Raw genomic sequence first — 24229 nt, 5'->3', positions numbered from 1 at the left:
GATCTTAAGCTAATGAATTTCCCTCAACTCCCGATGAGGATAATTTGTAGCTAAAGGGAAGTTTTGTGCTATGGGAAAGAATTCCCTCCTCTCTCAATCTAGGCTGGCACAAGTAAGTCCCTTGCAGATGGTGTATATGCTGTTTGCTTCATAAGGATATTTCCCCCCACCCATCTGCTATTTTAAAATCTCTTAAGTGGAGTGTGACTCCAATAACAGCTGAGTCTAAGTTTCAAACTATGATGAACAAGTGGGTTTGAAGTTAGGCAAAAGTATTCTGTTTCTAGAAGAAACAGAGAGAGAAATAAATACACAAGACCAGCAAATTTGCATGGAAAATAAAAAATATTTAAGTGCTTTAGAGATCGTCCTTTTAAAATCAAATCCATTACAATATTGTGAGCAAATTTCTTTCCTCCATTCCTGCTTCCTCAATCATATAACTTACTGACATATTACTTACAATATTTGCTGTGTAGAAAGTGTAATGAATTATTTATTTTAATTTTTTATTTTGCTAGTGGTTTGGAAGGAGACTTCCTAATTATTGTATACTATCACCACTGATAGTAATAATATGGTCATTTTACATATTGGTAAAGGTTCTTATTATAAAGGAAAAATCTAATTTTAGCATGGACTGCTTAACGATTTATAATATAGTTTGTGGGGATTTGGTGTTTTTTTTTTTTTTTTAATAGATGGAAAACAGTATGTTGGAAGATAAGCTACACAGATCAGAAGAGGGACTTTCAAAAAGACTAACTGTAACACAGCAGGTAGGAAGCAGCCTTTATTTAAAAAAAACAAAACAAACCCTGAAAGTGTGGTGCTAAATCTATACCAAATTGACTTTAAAAAATTTTTTTACTGCTATACAAACAGAAATCAGCATGTGATTTTTTTTTTATTTTTTTTTCAGGCTTTGGTAGAAAAAAGCAAGGAACTGGATAAACTACAAAATGAATGGACATCACAGACCACTTCATTGACTAACAAGTACTCCCAAGAAATCACAGCAGAAAAGGAGAAAGTGCTACGGGTAAGTAGAAATATAGGCATCTGGCTCAGGTAGAGCAGCACCAGAGTAACCTATAGATCGAATACTTCCTATCTATAGCATAGATATGCAAGAGTACTTCTTGGCAATCTGTTGAAGTAAATAGTCCCTCATGTAATAGCTTCTTCTTCTTAAAAAAAAAAAAAAAAAAAAAAAAAAAAGACTCCCTGAACTCTACAGTGAAGGGGGAATGTGTAAATGTTGAGTTTTAATATTGTTTGTATCTCTTGTGAGCCTGGTGTGCGTTTTTTCTTTAATTGTATTTAATTGAATTTTAAATTAATATATCTGTATGTAAAATCAGATGTTTGTCTGTATGCTGTATATATGCATGATTAATATCCTTGTCTTCCTGCTTAAGATTCAAGCACAGTACCAGCTTCGGCATGAACAGCAAAAGAAAGAGATGGAAGCAACTTGCAACAGAAAAGTACATCACTTAGAAACCAGGGTATCTGAATTTGAAACTGTTAATAAGGATCTCACAGAGAAAAAATACAAGTCTGAATCTTCTATAAGGGAGCTGAAATCCAAATTTGCAGGACTTGAAGAGGTATAGTAAAAGTAGTGTAATAAATGGTATGCTTATTGGGGAATTAAAAGTTGTGTTACTGGTAACATTTTTGCCTTTAAAAATCAATTCACTTAATGAATTCCAGTAAATTTAAGTCTTTTTGTGTCAGATATTTAGCTGATGTAAATCAGCATAGCTTCGCTTTAGTCATTGGAGCTCTGCCAGTTCACACCAGATAAGGATCTGGCCCCTTATTTTGATACACTTAGGATGGGATATCCCAACCTTAAGATATTGTTACAGCTTGCTCCAGAGTAGTTCTGGGAGCTCTACAAGACCTTTGTGTGTATGATGAGGAGGGGAGAATAAATAAAGCATATAAAATTGCTACATAAGTAGTTCTGACTTCAAATACAGTCTGTACTGAAATGTTTCCTCCAACCCAAACGTAACTGCTGTGTAATTATTGACCATAATTGTATGTTTATTTCTATTATGCAAATCTTTGCACTCTGGCTCAGGAAAATCTATTTGCATAAGCACTGTATAGCTGGATAATTGCTGTAGGGTTATTCAGAAACAAACCCCTGCACGGTAACTGGCTATTGCCCTCAGAATGCCCCATCCCTATACCTTTATCAAAGCTATTTGCCTAAACATTTACTCCTCTTTCTGTGCTATTGCTTCATATTAAATACAACTTAATTTAAGGAAGAGATTGCTTTTAATTAAGGAGGGAGGGAGATAAAGCATTTGTGGGAACCAAAGGCTAATTAGGGGAGAGGCTTTTAGGTTGACCCAGGTCCTCAAAGGTTATGGACCCACAATGCTTATTGAAAGACATGTGACTGTTTTTTTTCTAAATTAAAATACTTAAATCAAATCAAGAGAATATATCACCAAAGCTAATATATTCTTACTAATATTCAACTAAAAATAAGTCAAATCAAAACCTTTAGTAGTACTATTGAATTTGGGTTAAATCAAATTTAATACCAAAATAATCAGCTCTTATAAATTCTAGGAATGTGGCTGTCTGATAAAATTCTTTTAGTTGGGATTATTATTACAGATTTGATTGACTTTGGTTTAGGAGTTGGCTAAATGTCTTAAAACAAATTATTATCTAATGTTTGAAACACAACATCAATGCCAGTTATAAAGGTTTCTTCTTAAAATTCAGTTCTTATGTGCTGGCTAAACCTTTCCTCTCTCCTTCAGGTGACCTGAAGAAAGAGCTCTGTGTAAACTGGAAAGCTTATCTCCACAGATAAGATCTTTTCCAACATTCTTGTTCTGTATTACAAGAACACCAGGTTTTCCTCTAGCTTTTTTGTAAATGTCAGCAAAATGGCCAGCTGACAGGCCATTGACCAGTTCAGCTGACAGAAAGCAGGTTGGGTATATACATGTGCACTTCAGGAACGAGGTCCTCTCTCACATGACAGTGTTGCAGCCCTGATCTACATGAAGCCTTTCAAAAACTAACCCTTAAACTCCTCAAACCAACCCTCACCTCATGCAAACTCAGATCCACAGAGTCCAAGGCTCTGGGCGTTGCTTTATTAGGTGAGCCTACAAGCAGCTACTGCAGCTTATTTTGTAGGGTGGAAACCCTGACCCCTCTCTCAACAAAAGATTTTTGTCTTCCCTTTGGTACCCCACCCATGGGTTTCTGTCACTGAAGTACGAGCTCTGGCCCACGGTTATTACCAAGTTAATAGGCAACATCTTCAGGTTTATTACTAAATGAACACTTCATTCTCACTGGCTAGCGAATGCCTCTGAACTATCCATTTATATACGGTAACTCCTCACTTAACGTTGTAGTTATGTTCCTGAAAAATGCGACTGTAAGCGAAATGATGTTAAGCAAATCCAATTTCCCCATAAGAATTAATGTAAATGGGCGGGGGGGGGGGGCAGTTAGGTTCCAGGGAATTTTTTCTTTCCACCAGACAAAAAAAACATACATGTGTATATATACACACACACACACACACACACACACACACACACACACACACACACACACACACACACACACACACACAGTATAAGTTTTAAACAAACAATTTAATACTGGTACACAGCAATGATGATTGTGAAGCTTGGCTGAGGTGGTGAAATTAGAGGGTGGGATATTTCCCAGGGAATGCCTTACTGCTAAATGATGAACTAGCATTGGGCTGAGCCCTCAAGGGTTAACACGTTGTTAATGTAGCCTCACACTCTACAAGGCAGCACGAATGGAGGGAGGGAGGGGAGACAGCATGGCAGACAGAGACAGACACACACCCTGTGTGTGGGAGAGAGAGATGTGCATTGCCCCTTTAAGTACGCTGACATCACTCTAAGTACATTGCCTTTAAAAAGATCAGGAAGTTGAGACAGCAGCTGCGGCCAGCAAGCTCTCTCCATCCTGAGCCCTGTCCTGTCCCCACCCTGCTCTATATGGAGAAGGGGGAGGGGGATACCCTGACATTAGCCTTCCCCCCCCGCCCAGCAAGCAAGAGGCTCCCGGGAGCAGCCCCGAGGCAGAGGGCAGGAGCAGCACATGGCAGTGGGGGGGAGGGACAGCTGAACTGCTGGCACTGGTAGCCTGCTGGGCGGCTGCTGCACTGGGAACTTAGGGGAATGGGGAGCTGAAAGGGGGGCTGCTGGTCCACCCTGGTTCCATGCCCCCACCAGCTAGCTCCAACGGGCTGCTCTTCCTGCAAGCAGTGGACAAAACAGGTGGCTGCCAAACAATGTTATAAGGGAGTATTGCACAACTTTAAACGAGCATGTTCCCTAATTGATCAGCAACATAACAATGAAACAACATTAACCGGGACAACTTTAGGTGAGGAGTTACTGTACACACATGGCAAACATGACTCCTACAGTATAAGACCCTATCTCTCCCCCATGCTTCAATAAAGGTGTTAGAGAAATAGCTTATATGGCAACACAGAAAACTTTAAACATTTTTATTTCTTAAATGGGTTTTATTTTGATAAAGAAATTTTTTTCTCAAATCTAGCAAGATGAAGATTAGAGAAGACAAGCTGTTTGATTTATAACCCAGTTCCAAAAGAGAGAGATTACTGTACTGTCTGATTTGCAAGAATGATACTGGTCATAAGTTGTTCAAGATTCATCAATCAGCGAGACGATAATTAATGAATGTTGAACTAATTGTTGAAAAAGAGCCCTAGCAATCAGCTGTTTTTATAGAATGTGTGTGTCAAGTTTTCCCATAAACTGGTGACATCCCTAGACTGTCACCTGGATAAGACTTCACGCAGCGCACAGTCAACTTGTGGAACTCCTTACCTGAGGAGGTTGTGAAGGCTAGGACTATAACAATGTTTAAAAGGGGACTGGATAAATTCATGGTGGCTAAGTCCATAAATGGCTATTAGCCAGGATGGGTAAGAATGGTGTCCCTAGCCTCTGTTCATCAGAGGATGGAGATGGATGGCAGGAGAGAGATCACTTGATCATTGCCTGTTAGGTTCACTCCCTCTGGGGCACCTGGCATTGGCCACTGTCGGTAGACAGATACTGGGCTAGATGGACCTTTGGTCTGACCCAGTACGGCCTTTCTTATGTTCTTATGTTCTTAAGACTGTCAGCTTCCTCAAGGTGGTCTCATGTATCTGGCTTTTTGATATTTTTCAGGGGTCACAGACTTAGTCTCTGCAGTATGTAAACCACTGAATACTTTTTAAATTGCTAATTTAAATGGGACTTTTCACAAAACAGATGCTAAAACTAAGGATGATGTGTTGTAGAAGTGTCAGTCCCAGGATATGAGAGACACAAGATGGGCAAGGTAATATTTTTTCTGGGACCAACTTCTGTGGAGTTGGGCAGGAAATGTTTCCTGTTCTGTGAAAGTTTTCACAACTTCGGAATTTTTTCCTTTTGCACATCAAGACAAAGTAGGGACCTTCCAATTTTTTTTGCAAAAAATGAGTGAGTCAGATCTAGAGAGACCTACTTCAGAATAGCCAGGAGCCTGGTGGTTAGGGCACTCATGGGAGACCTGGGTTCAAGTCCCTGCTCTGTCTGATTTTTGAAGTGACATGGGATGGAAAAACTACGCTGAGCCAGCCAGAGCAAGGACTTCCACCTAGGTCTCCCACATCCCAAATGAGTGCCCTAACCACAAGGCCATTGGTTATTCTGAGGAAGGTTGGTCTATCTGTCGCTTTTCCTGCCCCTTACCTCCCAACCCTGAGCTATTGGCTGAGGTGGGTTTCTCTGGTTTTCACTCTAACTCCTTCCTGCCAAAAACTTGCATTTTCTAACCAGGGTGGTGGTGGTTTAAAAAATACCCAACTTCATAAGACCTGATTTAGTCTTGCATGATCCAAGCTTCGGAGAGCTCCATGCTGTATTGCAGGTAAAGGATATGCACAATCAGAAACCCATCACTGTTGTTAAGCCCTGGAACTCTTTAAAGAGGGGTCACTAAGGAGAAGAAGATGGCAGGACCCATTGTTATGTTCTTTGAATTAATTCTCTTTCCTCTGCTGAAATCCTCCTTCCATTGACAGATATTCAGCCTCACTCTCCGACCTACCAATTTTCATGCTCCATGACACTGTTTGAGGCACCACATTTTTTACCTGCTATTTAATCTAATTCTTTTAATGTAGTACTATCATTATATACCATTAGCAGTGGTAGTAGGCTTCCATTACAGTGAATTGAACAAGATGTCTCTTTAGTTGTTATACATGCCATATGTACAGTTATTCCTCTTCCATTACACTTTAATTGACCAGAGAGAGAGAGAAACACACACTTGTTTGCAGTTAGTAAGAGGATTTGATTTTTTTTCTTTTTTCTTTTCACAAACATTTGCGTGTAGACAGGGTATTTTGCCGCCCCAAGCACGGCAGTCGGGCAGCCTTCGGCGGCGCACCTGCAGGAGGTCCGCTGGTAACACAGATTTGGCGGCATGCCTGCGGGAGGTCTGCCAGTCCTGCGCCTTCGGCGTACCCGCCGCCGAAACCATAGGACCGGCGGACCTCCCGCAGGCATGCAGCCGAAGGCAGCCTGACTGCCGCCCTCACAGCGACCGACAGGCCACCCCCCTGCGGCTTGCCGCCCCAGGCACGCGCTTGATGCGCTGGTGCCTGGAGCCACCCCTGCATGTAGAAGGAGGTGGCCTAACCAAAGGCATATGACAAGATAGATGAGAATTATTCTGAAATCAGTACAGATGAACTTCCCCAGCCCCATTTGCATAACACAATACAGCCATAAAATGAACAGGTTACTCCATAATAAAAGAAGAAGAATGAAAAAATCATTGGATTTTTTGAGAATAAAGTATAGTAACAGCAGGAAAACAAAACTGCACTGTGAACTGTTTGTGTGCAATTTTCTCTGACCTCTACTCTATGCCAATGGTCTCCATTAGCACAGTGGCAATATTGGTATGTTGCCCGTCTGATGTTTTGTTTCTTTCCTTGTCTTGTGAATAGGATTCTACAGTTATTTGTCACTTGTTCACACAGAGATGTTGCAAGGGCTAGGTAGTATTGCTTTTGAGGCAAGGCCAAATGGTGGTTTTGTAAAAGTTTGCTTAAGAATCTACTAGACATTTTGAGTTCTATTATTGTGTAAAATATGATCACAAATTCCCTGGACAAATGAAATCAAAACTATAGTAACTGTAATTTGCTTCAAGCATTGACACTCAGGTGTTCACTTTTTCAAAGACAAAATCATATAGTTAGGTGAGGATCATTAAATTATTCTTGCATCTTTATTATTAGTGCATTTGTATAACTGTTAATTATTGTCAAGTATCAGAGGGGTAGCCGTGTTAGTCTGGATCTGTAAAAAGCAACAGAGTCCTGTGGCACCTTTAAGACTAACAGTTGTATTGGAGCATAAGCTTTTGTGGGTGAATACCCACTTCATCAGACGCATGTCATGTGTCGGACGAAGTGGGTATTCACCCATGAAAGCTTATGCTCCAATACATCCGTTAGTCTTAAAGGTGCCACAGGCCTCTGTTTAATTATTGGTATTAATTGTCTAGCACCAAAGCATGCTAAGTGTTGTACAAACATACAAGAAAACACTGTCCTTGCCTCAGAAACATTTACAATTGGTCTATAAATTATCATAAAAGTGTAAGGAGGTTTTTGTGAGGCTCCACACTGGACCAGAGTGATTTGCAGAGAAGCTAATAGCCTCTGAGGAAAATTTTGGCTAGAGAAGAATAGAAATATAATGAAGGTGAGTCTGTCTAAAGGGCTAATCCCTTGGATAGAGCTGACCAAACTCATTATAATTTTTCATTAGTTTTTAATCTACAATTCTCCAGTCCTCCCAGAGAACTGCTCAGCTGCTCATCCTAAAATTCTTCCATAACACTTTAATGTAAAGACTTTTATTGTTTTTCTTTTTCTATTTTTCCCCTGAATCTTCATTTGATAGGAGTATCAGAGGGCAAAACAAGAAGTTCTGTCCCTTCAAAGAGAAAATTCAACTCTTGACACAGAGTGCCATGAAAAGGAGAAACTCCTAAACCAGCTAAGAACACGCATTGCAGTCCTAGAACAAGAAGTGAAGGATAAAGAGCAAGTAGTAATAAGAAGCACAGATGTCTGTGAAAGTGTACAAGAACACAAGGTTGGCAATAGCAACTCCTGGCTTGAAAGATGTTCCCTAGACATGTAAAACATGCACATCTTGAAGATTTCTTTAAATATTCCTTTAGAAAGTAAACCAGTTTTTGAAATGACGTGGTGTTAATGTGAGGATTATGGCTTAAAACAAAAAAGTCGTCTTTTGTCAGGGTGTGTATGTTGGCATGGCTACACTATAAACTTAAGCTGACCTACGTTAGGTCAATTTACAGCAACCGCAGTGATTACTGAGGTGGTTCATGTCCACACTGCCTTTCTTCTGTCAGTGGTGCACATCCTCACTAGGAGCACTCTCACCGACTTAAGAGGGGCAATGTGGGGGGCTGAGAGTCAGGGCTCTCTGCTCTGTGTGCAGATCCCCGCCAGTAGCCTGGCTCCCTGCTCCCCTCTCTGCTTGGCTACCGCTCCCCACCGGGCTTCTTGGCTCACCGTTGGGAGTGGGGCAGCCGCACCAGGTTTCTCAGCTCTGTGCTCCCAGTGTGGGGAGCCAGGGGCACAGGGGGCATCCGGGCTCTCACCAACCCGGACTCTGAGCACGGAGCTCCCCACCAGGTGCAGCTGTGCTCCCAGTGGGGGGCCGGGATGCCTGGAGTGGCTGCCCCATTCCTGGGGGGGAGGGAAGCCATGAAATTTACAAAAATGATAGCTAATCGATGTAAGTAACGCACTTCATCGCCCTAACTACACCAACATAAGCCCTTTGCCTCTCGTGGAGGTGGAATTATGTTGGTGTAGTAGGGCACTTACATCAGTGGGAGCAAGGCTGTAGTGTGTACGCTCACATAAATAGGCCAATGTAAGCTGCCTTATGTTGACCTAATGCTCTAGTGTAGACCAGGCCTATGTGTGTGTATATATACATAGATATAATTCTTTTCTTCCCCCTCGGCTCCCACCAATTTTTTTTTTTAAACAATTTCCTTTAAATTTGAAACAGTCCAATGTGGCTACAGTCAAATTGGTTTGTTTAATTTTACTTTTTAAAACAATACATTAATGAATTCAGTGCTCATGAAAGAATTGATAGCCTTGGAAACTGAAGTCCTATTTACAGACCAGGCAGCAGCAGTGTACATTTCCCCATGCTGCCCTGCTTGTGTACATTAACCTTGAGATGGAAGATCTACTCTAAAGTGACCCTTCCTCACCAGGTCTTCCTTGCAAGTGCAACCTCTGGTCTCTTTCTACATCTGCCAGCAAGGATGACAGTTGAGATGGTACTTTCTGAGAGGGACAGTTCTCCACTAGGCCTATCAGGACAGTCTCCCTCTCGCGACCTCCCCCCCCCTTTTTTTTAAACACACACACTTTAACCAGCAGAGGCACCGACTTTCTAATTTGCCGGGTGGTGCTTGGCCCCCTGCTCCACTCCTCTTCCTCCAAGGCCCCAACCCCACACCACTTCCTGCCCCCAAGTGCGCCCCACCCTCGCTCCACCTCTTCCTGCCCCTGCTCCTCTCCTTCCCCCTGCGCCTTCTGCTCGCTGCTGAACAGCTGATCCTCGGTGGATGGGAGGCACTGGGAGGGAGGGGGAGGCGCTGGAAGGGAGATGGAGGAGCTGATTGGCAGGGCCCGCCGATGGGTGCTGAGCATCCACATTCCCTCCCCCCCCCGGTTGGTGCTCCAGCCCCGTACCACCCACAGAGTGGCACCTATGTTAACCAGATCTCCTTCACAGGCTGTCAAGGGTTGCCACTGAACAGGACTAATTTCAGTTGGTGACCTAGAAATAAAATGCATACTCTCTCTCATTACTAATCCCTGGAGTCTTGCAGTCACCAGCACCACTAAATTTCAGCATTTGGTTATGTTGACATTGTCCTGTCATGAATACAAAACTATCTTTCAGAAAAAGTTGGAAGAATCGCTGGAGATGAAACAGCTTCAAATTGGAAAATTTGAAACCACGGTGAAGTCTATTTCTGAGGAACTTCTGAAAGTAAGACACTTATGAGCATTTATTAAATTTAATCAATGGGGCAGGTTTGTTCACTTGGGTTTGTTTATTTATTTATTTTTTTTGGGTGTGGGTAGGCTAATGAAATTATCAAAAAGCTCCAGGGAGAGATGAAGAAACTAATGGAGAAGATGAAGTTAAAAAATGCAGTGACACTGCAACAAGAAAAAATATTAGGAGAAAAAGAGCAAACCCTTCAAAAGGAGAGATTGGAGCTTAATAATGTGAAACAGGCCCTTCAACAAAAAGAGGAAGAAGTAAGTGTCTGTATGTATATATGTTGCATGGAAAAGTACAGAGCAATGCAAATATTTAATGTTGACATACAGTATGCAAGCTTTACTACAATCTCCTGGAAGGCAGGTTGATAACTTGACTCTCCCCAACCCTTGTAATTGTCAGTGTGTGTTCTTAGTATCATAATGATTGTTATGGGGGAAAATGTAGGAATAGAAAGGTTGGTATTGGTGTTGCTAAATGAGGAAGAATTGTACCAGTTTTAACTTTTTGTTTGTTTGTTTCTTTTGAAGACTAGATTGCTCAGATTAATGAATTATAGTAAATAATTTCATTACTGTTCCCAGGTCTTTAAGTTGCAAGAGCAGCTAGACATCACTGTTCAGAAATTGGAAGAAAGCAAACAGCTGCTGAAAACTAATGAGAATGGTAAGGAGAGTAACGGCACCCTTTAGAATGATGATGTAAACTATCTAACTAAAACCTGGGCCTTATTAAAAACATTTTATATTCCATGGGCATTTTAGTTTTGCTACTTCTCCACTCTGTTATGAGTTGAAACCAATTTCAAGGGCAAAGTTTGATCTTTGAACTGGAAAAGGTGGGTATTGAATTTCTCTGTGTGCATATCGAGGCATGAGTCAAGTTCTGATTTGTTAAAATACTATAAAAATGGATTAACCGCACTGAAGTCAGTAGAGTAACTGAGATCAGAATCTGGTACAAAACTTTTACTGTAAGACTGGTACAGTATATAGCTGTGTGGGAGAGGAAACAAAGAGTATTACAATTAATAAAACTTATATGTGCAAAGTCACATTAATGATGGTTGAATAACAACTCTGCCACTCCAACCCCGTCCAAGACCTAGGTATCAGGAAACAAAGAACATTGACTTCAATGGGAGTTGAAGTTGCTTACCATCTCACACTCAGTGCTTAGCACTGCAGGATGGGGTTCAATTGCATCCCCATTATATGTGGTGATAATCCCTAGAATTTCATTTAATTGACTTCTTTCAATCAACCTGAATTCAGCACTTAATATTGTAAATAACTTGTGTGCATGTTTAATATACAATATGATGGATGTTGTGACCAATGCATTTTGATTACTGTTGGCTTTCTGAAAATACATATGCTGTGTAATTCCATTTACAGTATATTGAAATTAGGTCAGTTGGCCTTGCTTGCATGTGTCCTCAAAGTTAAGGCATTAATTCATTGTCCTATCTTTAGTCCTCAGTTACTCTAATATACTTGCCTGTATTTTTGTATGAGACAAATCAGAAATCTGTTACATTTTATGTGGAGCTGAATGTTCATTTCATGCATTTTTATTCTCCTTGTAGTAATTTCCTGGCTAAATAAACAACTGAATGAGAATAAAATTGCATCTATGCATGGGGCATCAGGTCACAGTGATATGCCATGTGCTGGAAGTGCCACCAATTCAGCAGCTTTGCAGAATGGCCTGGTAAGTATTTGTGCTGTACTACACTGAATTATGGTTGGGAAATCTTTTTGATTATTTATATGCACAAAACTACAATAAGTCTCCAATCTGAATGAAAACTGAACAAAGCCACACAGTTCTAAACATGCCCATCTCTCGCTCCTGGGGCAAGATTCTTGGCCTTGCCTGTAGCTGTTTGTTTTGCATTTTCTCAGCAGCACAAAGCCACTATAAACTGCTCTGAGGGCGGCTGAGGATTTCTTCTGAGTCACAAAGAGGATTTGTTGGGGGTTGAGTGGAGTATACAGTGCTCCTCTTGATTTCCAGTGCTAGCCATTTAAAGCAGCTTTTAAACAGCCCCCAGCATAGGTTAGGGCAGTTTCTTGGCCTCTCTCTTCCTCCTCCTCCTCCCCCGCCCCCTATTAACTTTATGCCCACTCTGCTCCCTATCTTTCCACACACCTTCCTTTGTCAGCTGTGCTGAGTATCTATCCCTTGAGGTTCAGGTGAGCATGGGTGATTGAGATCTGACTGGGAAGGAAAAACAAAATGTGCAGTGGTTGCATGTGAAATGTCTTCCATTTTAAAGGATTCTGGTAGAGTGAGAGCGAGTTCCTATACTTAACCCGAGGGATATGGCTGTACTGGTTACCCCCTCTCAAAGTGGCCAAAACTATACAATGGATACACTTTTATATAGTTTCAATGGACACCGGAGGAAATAATAAATTGGCTGGCCTCCTCTTCATTCAGCAGATGTACTGCCATATTAGAAACCGATATTATCCTGTCTGTGAGACTGCTGAACCCAGGACAGAGTTTTCCAGAAAGGTGTCCATTACTGGTATACATCTGGACAATGGAAATTGTCAGCAGTGCAGAAAATTTAGTGTGTTATCTTCATGGAGTTTCTTCCTGATGTTTTATCACTTCAGAATCAGCAGGAAAAGATATGTAGCCTCTATCCAATACATGTTGGCTCATAATGTAAACAAGAAAGGATTAAGAATTGTAAGTAAAATAGTCAATGGAGAAACATTAAATGAAGTCTGAGGTTGTGTAGTGCTTTCCAAATTATACAAACACAGTAGGGGATTTATATATATATCCAAATGATACTTGTCTGAAGAAAAGAGCTGTTCAGGAATTCTGAGGTGTATAACAGATGGCACTAAACTGAAGCTGTGGATGATATTCAAAGCAGAAGAAAAAAATCTTAAGATGATATTGACAGGTGGTACAGAGGTGAAAATGCATCCCAGTGGCTCAGTGAAAAATGCAGCAGTGAAGAAATAGACTGATGTACTATGGAAAATTAGACCAGGAGGACCTGTTAACAAGCATTTCACTTCTTTCAGGACCATCTGGAACTTGGCTTCTAACAAATGTAAAAAAGGAAAATCAATATGATTGTTAATTCTCAGGGCTGGTTACCCTCACTCAGTCTCTGCATCCAGCTGACAAATCATTGAGTGAGTAGTACACAGCTGAAATAGAGGCACTGTGCTTTGTTAGATGGCTGACATAAGTTTGGCTCCAACTTTTAAAATGCCTCAGAAATAATGTGTAAATTTAAAAACTGTTGCCTTCAGAGTTCAGCTTGAACATAATTTGTGAAGAATATTTTTTTTTCTTTTAAATGGCAAAGGTAATATTGTGGTTATTATAAATGCAATACAGTAGAGCCAGATTGTAGAAAGAGATTGTTGTGTCCAGCCATGGTCCAGCTATGTGTAACCGCTTTTTACTAAGAGCTAGCTATTTTAATTTCCATCTCTGTTTCTCGAAAACACTCAAGCCAGTCTGAAACTTCTCCTGCATATCTTTGGCCCACCACTCGCTAATGTCAGACTGTTCAGAAGAGTTACTTCACCTTACAATTCTAGTAAATGGACAGGTTGGTTGGTTGGGATTTTTTGTGTCAGTTTAAAAAAAAAAAAAATCTGTGGATGGGGAGACTTCCTCAAATATCACTTTAATTTATAACAAAACCCTTAAGGAGCTGCCCCAATGATCATCTGTTTGGAAAGTGTTGCCCTCATTTTCCTCAGTCCTGTTTGGCTTTTTAATTTGTTGATTTGTTCTGAGGAAGTGGGGATTTAAAATCTGCCTGACCCCTCCATTTCCAGAGTAGTGAGAGACAGATACTTTGGCTCTGCTGTCGTTTTAAAATTCTTCTCCATTCCTAACTTGCTGACAGTCAGATGGGAGGTGAAGGACCCAACTCTAAGGATTCTCTGAATTTACTGAGTCCCTAGATTGCCATATACAGAGATCCATACTTAATTTGGTATTCTACAGCCATCAGAGTGGGATTATGTTATCCCTTTAGGAATAGTGAACTGACTCCACTGCTGCGGAACCCAAGAAGATGGCTGGGGTTTTCATTGGACAGGAGCCAAGCGAGCTAATTTTTTGTCAAAGAACAACCTAAGGAGTAGTTGTCATAATGGGTTCTTTTTACTAAGGATTTCAATATTACAATCACCCTGGATCTGAATTGAAGAAACCAAATTGCAATTTATGAATCTGTATATCTCTCTAGCTAGATCACTACTGTCAAAATATTTGCAGGAAAATCATTTGGGTAAAACTCTTCAAGCTGGTCTCTTGATGACAGATACAGCTGTATGGCTCAATTATCTTTTATCCACTTAACATTTTTTGGTTGACAAGAATTTACTTTCTTGAAAATTAGGCTACATGGTGCTAGATGGGTTAAGACGCTTTGCAGGATGTGTGTGCACTAAGATGCCTCTGAAAATAAGTGAAATATTTTCTTAATAGGCAGTTATATATAAAAATAAAGAACCTAGCGATGAGTAAAATTCCAAATGAGTTCCATGATGATGTTGGGAGTCCCTAGATGATGCTATTATAGTTAGTCTAACAAGTCATGTTTGACTGTGTAGGACTTTTTGGGTCTTGGGAGGGAGATGGGGGAAATCAGACTGTTCAGTGTGTGGTGTTTTAGTTTGTTATAAAAACCAGATTTGATTTGCTTCCTAAATCTTGTACAGAAATAATATGTTAGTCTGTAGGTATCAGCTCTTTCCTATGTCATGAAAGCAAACCAGTCCATTAAACAAGGTAAAATTTTCAAGAGCTCTTAAGGAACTTAAGAGCAAAACCCCACTTTTGAAAATGGAACTTTGGCTCCTAACACAGTTTAGGCTCTTTTTTTCAAAATTTTACCCAAGTTGTCTAACTTCATAGTTTCAGAAAACCTGTAAGAACAATGCAGCCTTAAAAAAAAAAAAAAAAAAAAAAAAAAAAAAAAAAAAAAAAAACACAGGTGGGGGTAAGGCTGTCTAGAATAATTGGGAAAAGCATGAATATTCTTAGGGAGAGGAAGAAATTTAAATAGTCGGTGAAGCGTCTTCTCAAGCTTCTCCTAAAATTCAAAGCTGAGGAGCAAAAATGCTAGTGTATATACTTGTTTGGAGAAGAAGAGGAGGTAGAGACATTTCTAATACTTGGATGGATAGATCTGCTGAAGAGAAAAGCAAGCTAAGGGCATATTACAATAGGTTTTGAAACTCTGCAAAAGCTAACCCATTGTTAGTACTCCCTACGTTTTAAAACTAAACACAGGTTCCAGCTGAATCCATATAGTAATCTGAGAAAAAGTTAAAGTTCCTGGCCAAGGGCAGAGAAATTACTGACATGAGCAAAGTGATTTGGGATAGGATGATGTTTGTGACTGATTCACTAAAAGTTGTGAAAAGCTGATAAATCAGGAAGCTGAATAAAGATTAGACAGTATAGAACACAAGAAAAGGCTGAAGCCCAGTTAAAATTTATTGCTAACATTTTCAAACTTGGATCCCTATATTCACATATGTACATTTGTCAGTGGCTTGACTTTTCAGAGTTGCTGAGCATCCAGAACTCTCAGTTGAAGTCTACTGGAAACTCCCACTGTTCAGCACCTCTAAAAATCAAGCTATTTAGGTGTCCTGTATATAGATTTGTGTGCCTCACCCAAACTTGAAGATTTTGGCCCATATATAAAAGGAGACCGTATATGCAGTAATAATGCCTCACCATGTAATACCTGTAAAGCATCTGTGAACAATTAAAGCTCTTACCCTTCACACCTTTCATCCAGAAATTGTTTCATATTTGAGATAAGCCAATAGACGTTTCTTTTTTGCAGCATAACATACAAGTACAAGGAAAATGCAAATATCTAAAACATGAACACAGATTTACTATCAGTGCTTGGTCTCAGAACATGCCTGATCTTAAATTGATCAGATTCTTTTTCATTTATAAAAAAGAAAAAGGCAGACAAAACACTTCCCAGTTCCAGTGGCATTTACCACCTGCTAAGCTACAAGATGTAATGACAGAATACGAACATATATATTTAATGGAAGTTTCCTGAGAGGGTACAAATCTTGAAGTGCATCCTCCTATAAATCCCATGTTACATACTACTCAAAAATCCCAGTTGCGCTGCAAGACTGATTGGATAAAGAGCTTTGGAGATTGACAAATTGCCTCTAATTTTTTTCAGAGGTAGATGATCATTTGTAGTGGGTAAACACAATGGAGATGGTGGAAAAACCACTTGCAGTAGAACTGAAACTGTGCTGTGTTAATGCCATGTTGATTCAGGCAGTAGGGTTAGAAGATTATATGATGCCTGTGCATTTGATGATATGATATGAGAAAAATCGAGAGCTGGCGTGCCTGTGTTTTAAATGTTTTGGATGGATAATCTGAATACTAGCAAATAAGACTGGAAAGAGGAAGTTCATTGATAACCATGTTTAATAATCCACAATAGCGATGTAGAATCACCTGCTTACCCTATTCATTCATCCCAAGTAGTGTTTTGAAAAAAGTGGGGAAAACTATTGTCTGGCTACATGTGAATTATATATTGTAATTTTAAGCTATTGTAGAAAATATTAATTATGAAACAATCTATGAATCTCCTTCAGTCGCTCTAATGATGAATTAAAGTGTTTTGTTATGTTCTCTCAGCTGAGGGAATAGAGCCCAAACCTGCAAAAGTGGCAGCGTGAAAGGAGGACAGCAGAGAACAGTGTTGAGCTTTAAAATTCCATGCATAGCTAGGGTTATGCAATATAGTTAGGCAAAGAGGTAAGCTTGGCACTACTGAAGCAAAGCTACCAAAATCCTATGTGGTATTGATGATGGAATGTTCTCATACTAAAAATCAGGAAGTTGATTTTGAATCCATTTGGTCCTGATTAAGACTCAATGTGTTTGTCCCCCCCCCCCCCCAACTAAAAGATGCTTTTCTTTATTGGGAGGGTGATGCAAAACCTTTCACTAAACAAAGTTTTAATGGCTGAGTCCAGTTAACATTGTTGCTTAAATTACTGACACCTTCTGTCCCCCACTCCCCAGTTGGTACCCAATGAATTCCGTGTTCTCCATCCCAACTGAGCTTCTTTCTGCTCATTCCCCGATCAGCCAAAGTACTGCATCATTGGGTCTGTCTGCTGTTTGTGTCCCGTTGCTGTCTTGGGTTGGAGGTGATACATTGCCTTCCTTATAAATTATGTAAGCCCCAAAGGTGTAAAGTCTGAACAGAGCAGCTTCTCTTAGGTCTGAAAAGTTGTACTAACGAAACTAAATCAATTTCAAAAGCTTTTTAATTCTGATATAGACTAAGCCCTTACTTTTGGGAAACAAGATAAAAGTAGGATGGGAATCTCTTAACACAAAGTCATGGCAAGGGATGTGCCAGATTTCTGTAGACTGACACAAGCTCCTTAACTAACCAACATTTTTAACTGAAAGCTTTCTCTTTTGTGGATGGTAATCTGAACACCTTTGTCTTCTGTAAGAAGTGAAAGTATGACATAATGAGCACTTGGAAAAAAGTCTTGTTATGGTGAAAGGCTGGGACTAAACTTACAAACGACAAGATTGTCTTTATTAAAAAAAGAGCGGTCACTGACGTCCTTTATCTGGCTCAAAAATACCCTGTCCTCGAACTACTTTCAAACTCAGTTGACCTCTGGTAACATATCAGAAGAGGTCTATGGCTGGCAGTGCTATTGATAGCCCCATGCTTTCATTTTACTATGAAGGGGACTCTTTTTTTTTTCTTTTTTCTTCTAAAACTTTTGGTTCCCTCCATTGGGAAAAAGATGCACAGTGGAAGGGGCTTTTGCACCTTGAAAACATTAATAAAGGGTGGGCACCTTTTTTTTTTTTTTTTTTTTTTTTTTTTTTTTTTTTTTTTGAGATAGGGGGAAAAGAGGGGCATTTGTCACAAATCTATTTGCTTAGTGTTTCTTTTTCTATTTAGCTTTCGCTTAGCAACAAAGCTTGTACTATGGACCTATAATGTTATGTTTCTTGCTTAGCATATACTTAGATATTAAAAAAAGTATGTGGATGAAGGGTTTGGGGTTTTTTTGTTTTTGTTTGGATAAAACTGACCTTTCTGCCTTATTATACTTGAGACGATCACAAAAATATCAAGACAACTTAAGCGTATTTGGGAGGTGTAGAGAGGTTAGCCGGGGCTCATCCGTCTCCGGGTGGCAGGGAACCACACCACCTCCCTTAGTCCTTGCACGGCCTCTTGAGCAATCAGTCGGGCTGCAGAGGTCCTGGCTCAAGCAGTCCGGCAGGGGGCTGATCACACACAGGTAACAATTAACGGCTAATAAGCCCAGGCCCTGGGTCAGGGCAGGGCAGTAAAGAGTCCAAGGCTCAGGCCCTCAGGCAGGGGCTGAGCAAACACCGGTAAATAGCACACCCAGGCTTCAGGCTCCGAGCAGCCTGGGAGAGGGGGAGACTGCCACCCACGCGTTGGGTGGGGGGGGACGGGGACGCAGGCCCTCCCACTCCACTACGTCCCAGCCCGGGGCCCTAGCAGCGGCCAAAGGGCCGCTGCTGTCAGTGGGGATCCTGGCCGCAACACACTAACATGAGTTCCAGCTGTGTTGCAGCCAGACCCGGGTCGGCTGCCCCCAGGCTACTTCCCAACTTCCCCTCTGGAGGTACCTGGGTCAAGGTGGTATCTTCGGGGGGGGAGGGGGTGTCAATCACCATTGGATCCTCGGGGTAGCTGGCGAGGGGTAGGCTCAGTGACTCTCCCACACGCTGGTTCGCATCGAGTGTCAGCAAGTCGGGCCAGTCTCCAGGTCCGTTGCAGGAGCTGGGCCAAAGGCATCTGGCCTCTCCAGTGGCTGCCTCTCGTGAGCTCTTGGGTTGAGCTCTTGTACTTCCTGTTCAGCCTCTGACCCTATGGGGGACAGCCTTGGAGTGCCTGGCTTCGCCCACTCTGGTGTCCGGCGGAGCTCATCCCGCACCGGGGAACCACACCGCCTCCCTACAGGAGGCTTGTTTGCTTTTGTCATATTTTACTTTAAACAGCCTTTTCTTCCACTTATTTTTGTTTGTTTCCCTTACAGCCTCGGTTTCTACTTTATAACAGTCCTTTCTCTGTCCCTGTGATGCCTCCACCAATTAGCACTGCTTCCCTTTCTAATAACTATAAAGGCTCTGTTCCTCTGCGAATGAATATCCCATGTGCGGTCACCAGTGCTGCAAGATATAATCCACAGGCAGGCATATATACTTTTTTATTTTTCACCTCCTTTGCACTATAATGTATTCTGCTGAAGCGTCCTAGTTTTTAACAGCTTAATTCTCCATTGTGATTTGCCTCTGGATAATGCACACCAGAACACTAATGTTAATGTGGAATGTTTTGACACTAATAACTGCATTAGAGAACTGGAACTGTGCTTAATGTAAATGTTGAAAAATAGAACACTTCGAAATGGCCAATACTCTTATCTAAGTATTCCCCTCTGCCCAACAGTTTTGACTTATGTCATAAATACAACATGACAAATGTGTTAAGAAAACATTACTAACCATTTTTGACAGATTATGCACACAGACTACAAGCGAGGAATTGGGTAAATGGTTTTGGAGGAAAGAGGGAAGAAGCGTTTTTCTTAACCATTTTTGCTTATTTGTTCCTCCTGGAAAAATTAACTATGAGCCCGATTATATATCTGAAAAAGCATTATTTTTTTTCATTTTTCTAAAACTGTACAATAAATGGCCTTTATCTTGTAACTTTCACTGCCTCCCTACGCTCTGCCCACTAATCCATTTCTGCTAGGGACTACTACTTACATTCCAAATCTCTAGGCAGCTTTTAAGCAGTCTGGCCTTTTGTTAATTTAAAAAAAAAAGAAAGGAATCTGGTACAAGAAATGTTCTCTCTATCCCCTCCCCAAGCAAAACTATCACTAGTCTGCGGCTCAACCCTGACTAAATCCATTCTTGTGCCTGATATCTCACAATTCATCAGAGCTAGAAATGTCTATAGCCCACAAAAGAGCTGGGATCTCAGATCTTGTAATAGTATAAAGAATCTGTTCCTGGCTTCAGCCAGCTGCACTATATTGGGCCTTACAATTGCAACATTTGACATGGAGTAGTCTTTTTTTCGAAGTTGTAACATGTATCGTTTTATCTACCTCCCATTTATAGAGTTAGACTCGAAGCCAAAATTCTTTTAGTACATAGTTGGAGGATATAAAAAACAGAAATTAAAATAATAAAAATTGGCTCTATAGGTGGAGAATATGAAAACAATAAATTTAGATTTAACTGTAAAAAATGTAGCATAAGAAAAATATGTAAATGTGTGTTTAATTTGAAGCTTCTATTGACAATTGTGAGGCAACATTCAAAAAATCGAATAATCTCAAACTTCCCCAGTAAAGTTTTATCCCCCCAACTTTTATTAAGTTAGTTTACCTTTAGATTAATTATTCACATAATGTATTTACTTTTAGATGTGTTAAAAATTAGCCCATTGCCTAAGCCTCTGGTTGCATTTACAGCAATAAATTCAATAATACAGATATTATTATACAGATACCCCCTGTTCCAAAGGGGGTACATCAGTCATTCCCTCACAGATGCAGTTTCCTCTCAAGAACACAAACTAGGGGCCTTCTCCTGCTCCTCTTGAATTCAATGAGAGTTTTGTCATTGGCTTCAGTGGAAGCAGAATCTGGCTCCAGAAGCCAGTGGGCATGCCTTTTCACTGCGCTGCACCAGTTTGAGCCATGTATTTTCACTGAAGACAATGGAGTCGTGCAATCATAAAACTAGTGTAGTACAGCAGAGATCTAGGGCTGATGTCCCTGAGTAGTTACCCAAGTGATCTTTTAAAAAAGAAGGGACTTTAAAAATCACAAAATATGGTTTAATGGTACAATGACGATTGTGTTCTATTTGGGAGAGGAAAAATGTGTGCTGTCTTATGGTGATGGGAGCCTTATAAACACACAGAAGTCTTGTCCAATGCTTTTGTTTTTCATTCTCTCTAAATTATATAGGTACGCATCAACTTATCAGCAAATTCCACCAGCACTCCGTTACATGAGACAAGACCTTGTCCACCAACCTCCACTCCTTTAGTGCCCCCAAACTCAGGCCATGTGTAAGTTGTGGTGTTTTGTTTTTGTTTTTTCCTTTTTGTATTTTTGCTGAGTGATAGAACAAACTACATCATTTTATGGTAACTTCTAAAGACTGAGATTACACAAGTCCTATTTTCACTTTTAAGTGTGTGTGTGTGTGTGTGTGTGTGTGTGTGTGTGTGTGTGTGTGAAGCTTTTATGAAAAATCACACATTTGGCCAATGTCAAATTGTTCCTGTGTTGTAAGTAACATCAGTCTGAGATTTCAGGCAGTGCTATACGGGCTGCTGTTTGACTCTCTCTCCTTCAAGGAATCCATGGGACATCCATTTGTTTGCCAGGAGAATGTTCAAAAGTGCCAGGGAAGATCTGGAAAAGACTTAAACCCTGCAGAGAAGTCTATTTTCACTTTTTTGTTTGTTTTGTTTAACCCTCTCTTCAGGTCCAATAATCCTGGCAATGGATTTTCTCTCCCTAATATCTACTAGGAGGCCAAGCACACTGGTTCAATGACTGGCATTTAGGAACTCCCACTGAGAACCCCTGATGGAACTGTGTGCCTTTTTAAAATCAAAATGTTGCCAGCTAATTAGATTTTACTTGGGCGTGTCTCCAAATAACTTCTAATTCTCTTCAGTATGATCTGGTATGTGGGCAGCTGACCTGAGCTTGTTTGTTGTCCTTGGAGTCAGGATCCCCGTTCACACACCACCACAACTTCATGAATAGAAATATAACTGTCAAGAGCAAGGAAAGTAAAGACAAGGTTAGAAAGTATTTTGTCTCTAGAAACACTTCTCAATAAAGTGAATTGCCTGGCTTGGAAGCAGATAGCACACTATTTCCAAAGTAAGGTGAAGCCTCCTTATAGTTCCCTGAAGGTAGAGTCCAGCACACCTTGTTGTTGCTCAAGCAACCCCCCAATAAGCAGCAGGAGGAGGATATAGGGGACTGTGCTGCTTGTCTGAGATGTGGGCTATGGAACCTAACCGTTCAGACATCTCTGCAGCCATCTTCAGTCAGTGACCACCGTTCCCACCTCTAATGGTGGGAAGAGCTTGGAGCCAAATAGAAGACTCTACCAACAAAGACCAAACAAAAATCCTTTCTGGAAAGAGAAGAGAAAATGGAAGCAAGAACTTAATGGCTGCGACATCAGCCAGAATATTTTAGCGGTGTATATTATTTATCGAACTCCAGTATTGTACTTTTTGCGAGGCAAGGATAGAGCTGATATTCATCTCCACAGTAAATGATTTTTTTTCATTGGTTTCAAAAGATTATAGCCATTATCTGACCTAAACCCAAGCTTCAAAAAGAGAGAGAGAGAGAGAGAGACTTTGAGGATGTGAGAAGAGCTGTTACAGTAATTTTTCCAAGTAATTTTTTTCTCTTTGTTCCTCTTATCCTGCAGTATAAAGGGGGAAAATATTTAAATCATCAGTTGCTTGCTCCATCAGAACTTGCATAATAGAAGCCTTTATGGCAACACATTAGACTCCAGCACCATATCACAGCTCATTAAAATAGAGGAACAGTGATGCAGTACTTTTTGCAGAAAGAGTATATGCCATATAAGGCAGCCAACTTGATCCTCTGTGGGTAGCACGTTTTCAAGGCTCTACAAAAGTAGAGATTCAGGGTGGGATTTTTTCAAAAGCACTTGGCATTGTCGTAATTCTGTTCCCATTGAAGTCTGTGGGAGTTTTACCACTGAGTTCAATGGCAGCAGGGTTACGTCAACGTAGGTTGGCTGGTTTTGAAAGCTTCAAGTGATTCATCTTGTGATGAAGTGCTAGATGGCATGTTTTTTTTTTTAATTTTTTAATTTTTCTCCTCAGTTACAAATGTCTTGTGGTTTTTTTTTTTACGTGAATCCATTATATTTATTTTTAGCTCATTAGGTCAGTTCATTGCCTATAATATTCCAATATGAGGATTGTTGGACGTACATTTCCAGTGTCTGACTCTCTCCTTTCTGCTGCAAAAAGTACTTCCGGCTGTAGTGTAAATTCCAAATATTTCCCCTTTTTGTGAATATCAAGATGGTGTGCATTTTACTACTGCACCCTAATGTAAGTCTTCATAAGCAGGAAAAATGTGTTGTGGTGTTGTGTGGCTTTTTGTGTGGTGAGTGGTTAGATGGTATTTTAGAGGGTGAGGGAAAAATTCTGAATGATCCAATCTTGTGACAATGGAAATAAATTGAAATAGGTGTTAGGTATTTAGTAAAACTACTCTGTTTTTTTTAATCTGCGCTTTTTTCCCCCCAAGCAATTATTTTTTATAAATTTTGTTTAATGACTTTACTGTTTATCTAAAATTGATAGATAATTTGATTTTATCATTAATGCCAGTAACATCTTTGTACATAGTAGAATTTTGTGTCATTTTCAAAGGTATCCTGACTGAGCCTTTTGTTACTAGCCATAGCCTGTAAAAGGTGATGGGTGCTGTTCATTTAAGGCTAAGAAATCATTCTTTTTAGGATTCCTAGTCCGAGTGCAATGTTAGATGCAATGTTTCAGTAGCTGCAGAATGAAAGCAATGAACTGTATAACTCCTATTGTTTACAGTCCACTGTTCTGCAACTGAAATTGGTTGCAGTATGCCTTTATTTTATATTACTTCGTGCCTCTTCTCTTAACCAAATAAATAAAAATACAGCTATCAGGAATACATTGCACTATATTACTTCTGCTCATTTTAAGAATAAAAGCTAATAACTAGAAAACTGGAGAGGAGGAGGGGTGGCATAAGAGACCATATAATTTTTAAAGGATATTAATTACAGGCAGCTTGCTCCCTTTTGAATAACCTTTTCCCCAAACACATTTTGATATTTCAGTGAGCCAACTGGTTTAGACATGAAATATTTGAAGAAAGATGGCAACTTGCCTT

The 24229-nt window shown here is 40.3% G+C and overlaps 1 protein-coding gene across 1 annotated transcript in view; it reads left to right on the top strand.

Annotated features, from left to right (window-relative positions):
• The window catches only part of LOC135880477 (spindle assembly abnormal protein 6 homolog), a 39958-nt gene that overhangs the window by 14827 nt on the left and 902 nt on the right, over window positions 1-24229 (top strand). The window contains exons 6-17 of the mRNA XM_065406779.1: window positions 702-779; window positions 923-1042; window positions 1422-1613; window positions 8022-8216; window positions 9385-9450; window positions 10083-10172; window positions 10268-10447; window positions 10775-10856; window positions 11779-11903; window positions 19292-19444; window positions 21245-21348; window positions 24177-24229. The exon at window positions 24177-24229 is cut by the window's right edge and continues 36 nt beyond it. Coding sequence (XP_065262851.1) covers window positions 702-779; window positions 923-1042; window positions 1422-1613; window positions 8022-8216; window positions 9385-9450; window positions 10083-10172; window positions 10268-10447; window positions 10775-10856; window positions 11779-11903; window positions 19292-19444; window positions 21245-21348; window positions 24177-24229 — 1438 coding nt within the window. The remainder of the gene's footprint in view (window positions 1-701; window positions 780-922; window positions 1043-1421; window positions 1614-8021; window positions 8217-9384; window positions 9451-10082; window positions 10173-10267; window positions 10448-10774; window positions 10857-11778; window positions 11904-19291; window positions 19445-21244; window positions 21349-24176) is intronic.

The sequence above is a fragment of the Emys orbicularis genome, chromosome 6 (genome assembly GCF_028017835.1).
Source record: "Emys orbicularis isolate rEmyOrb1 chromosome 6, rEmyOrb1.hap1, whole genome shotgun sequence".
In the NCBI taxonomy this organism is placed as follows: domain Eukaryota; kingdom Metazoa; phylum Chordata; order Testudines; family Emydidae; genus Emys; species Emys orbicularis.
This window is presented reverse-complemented; position numbering and strand designations above follow the sequence as displayed.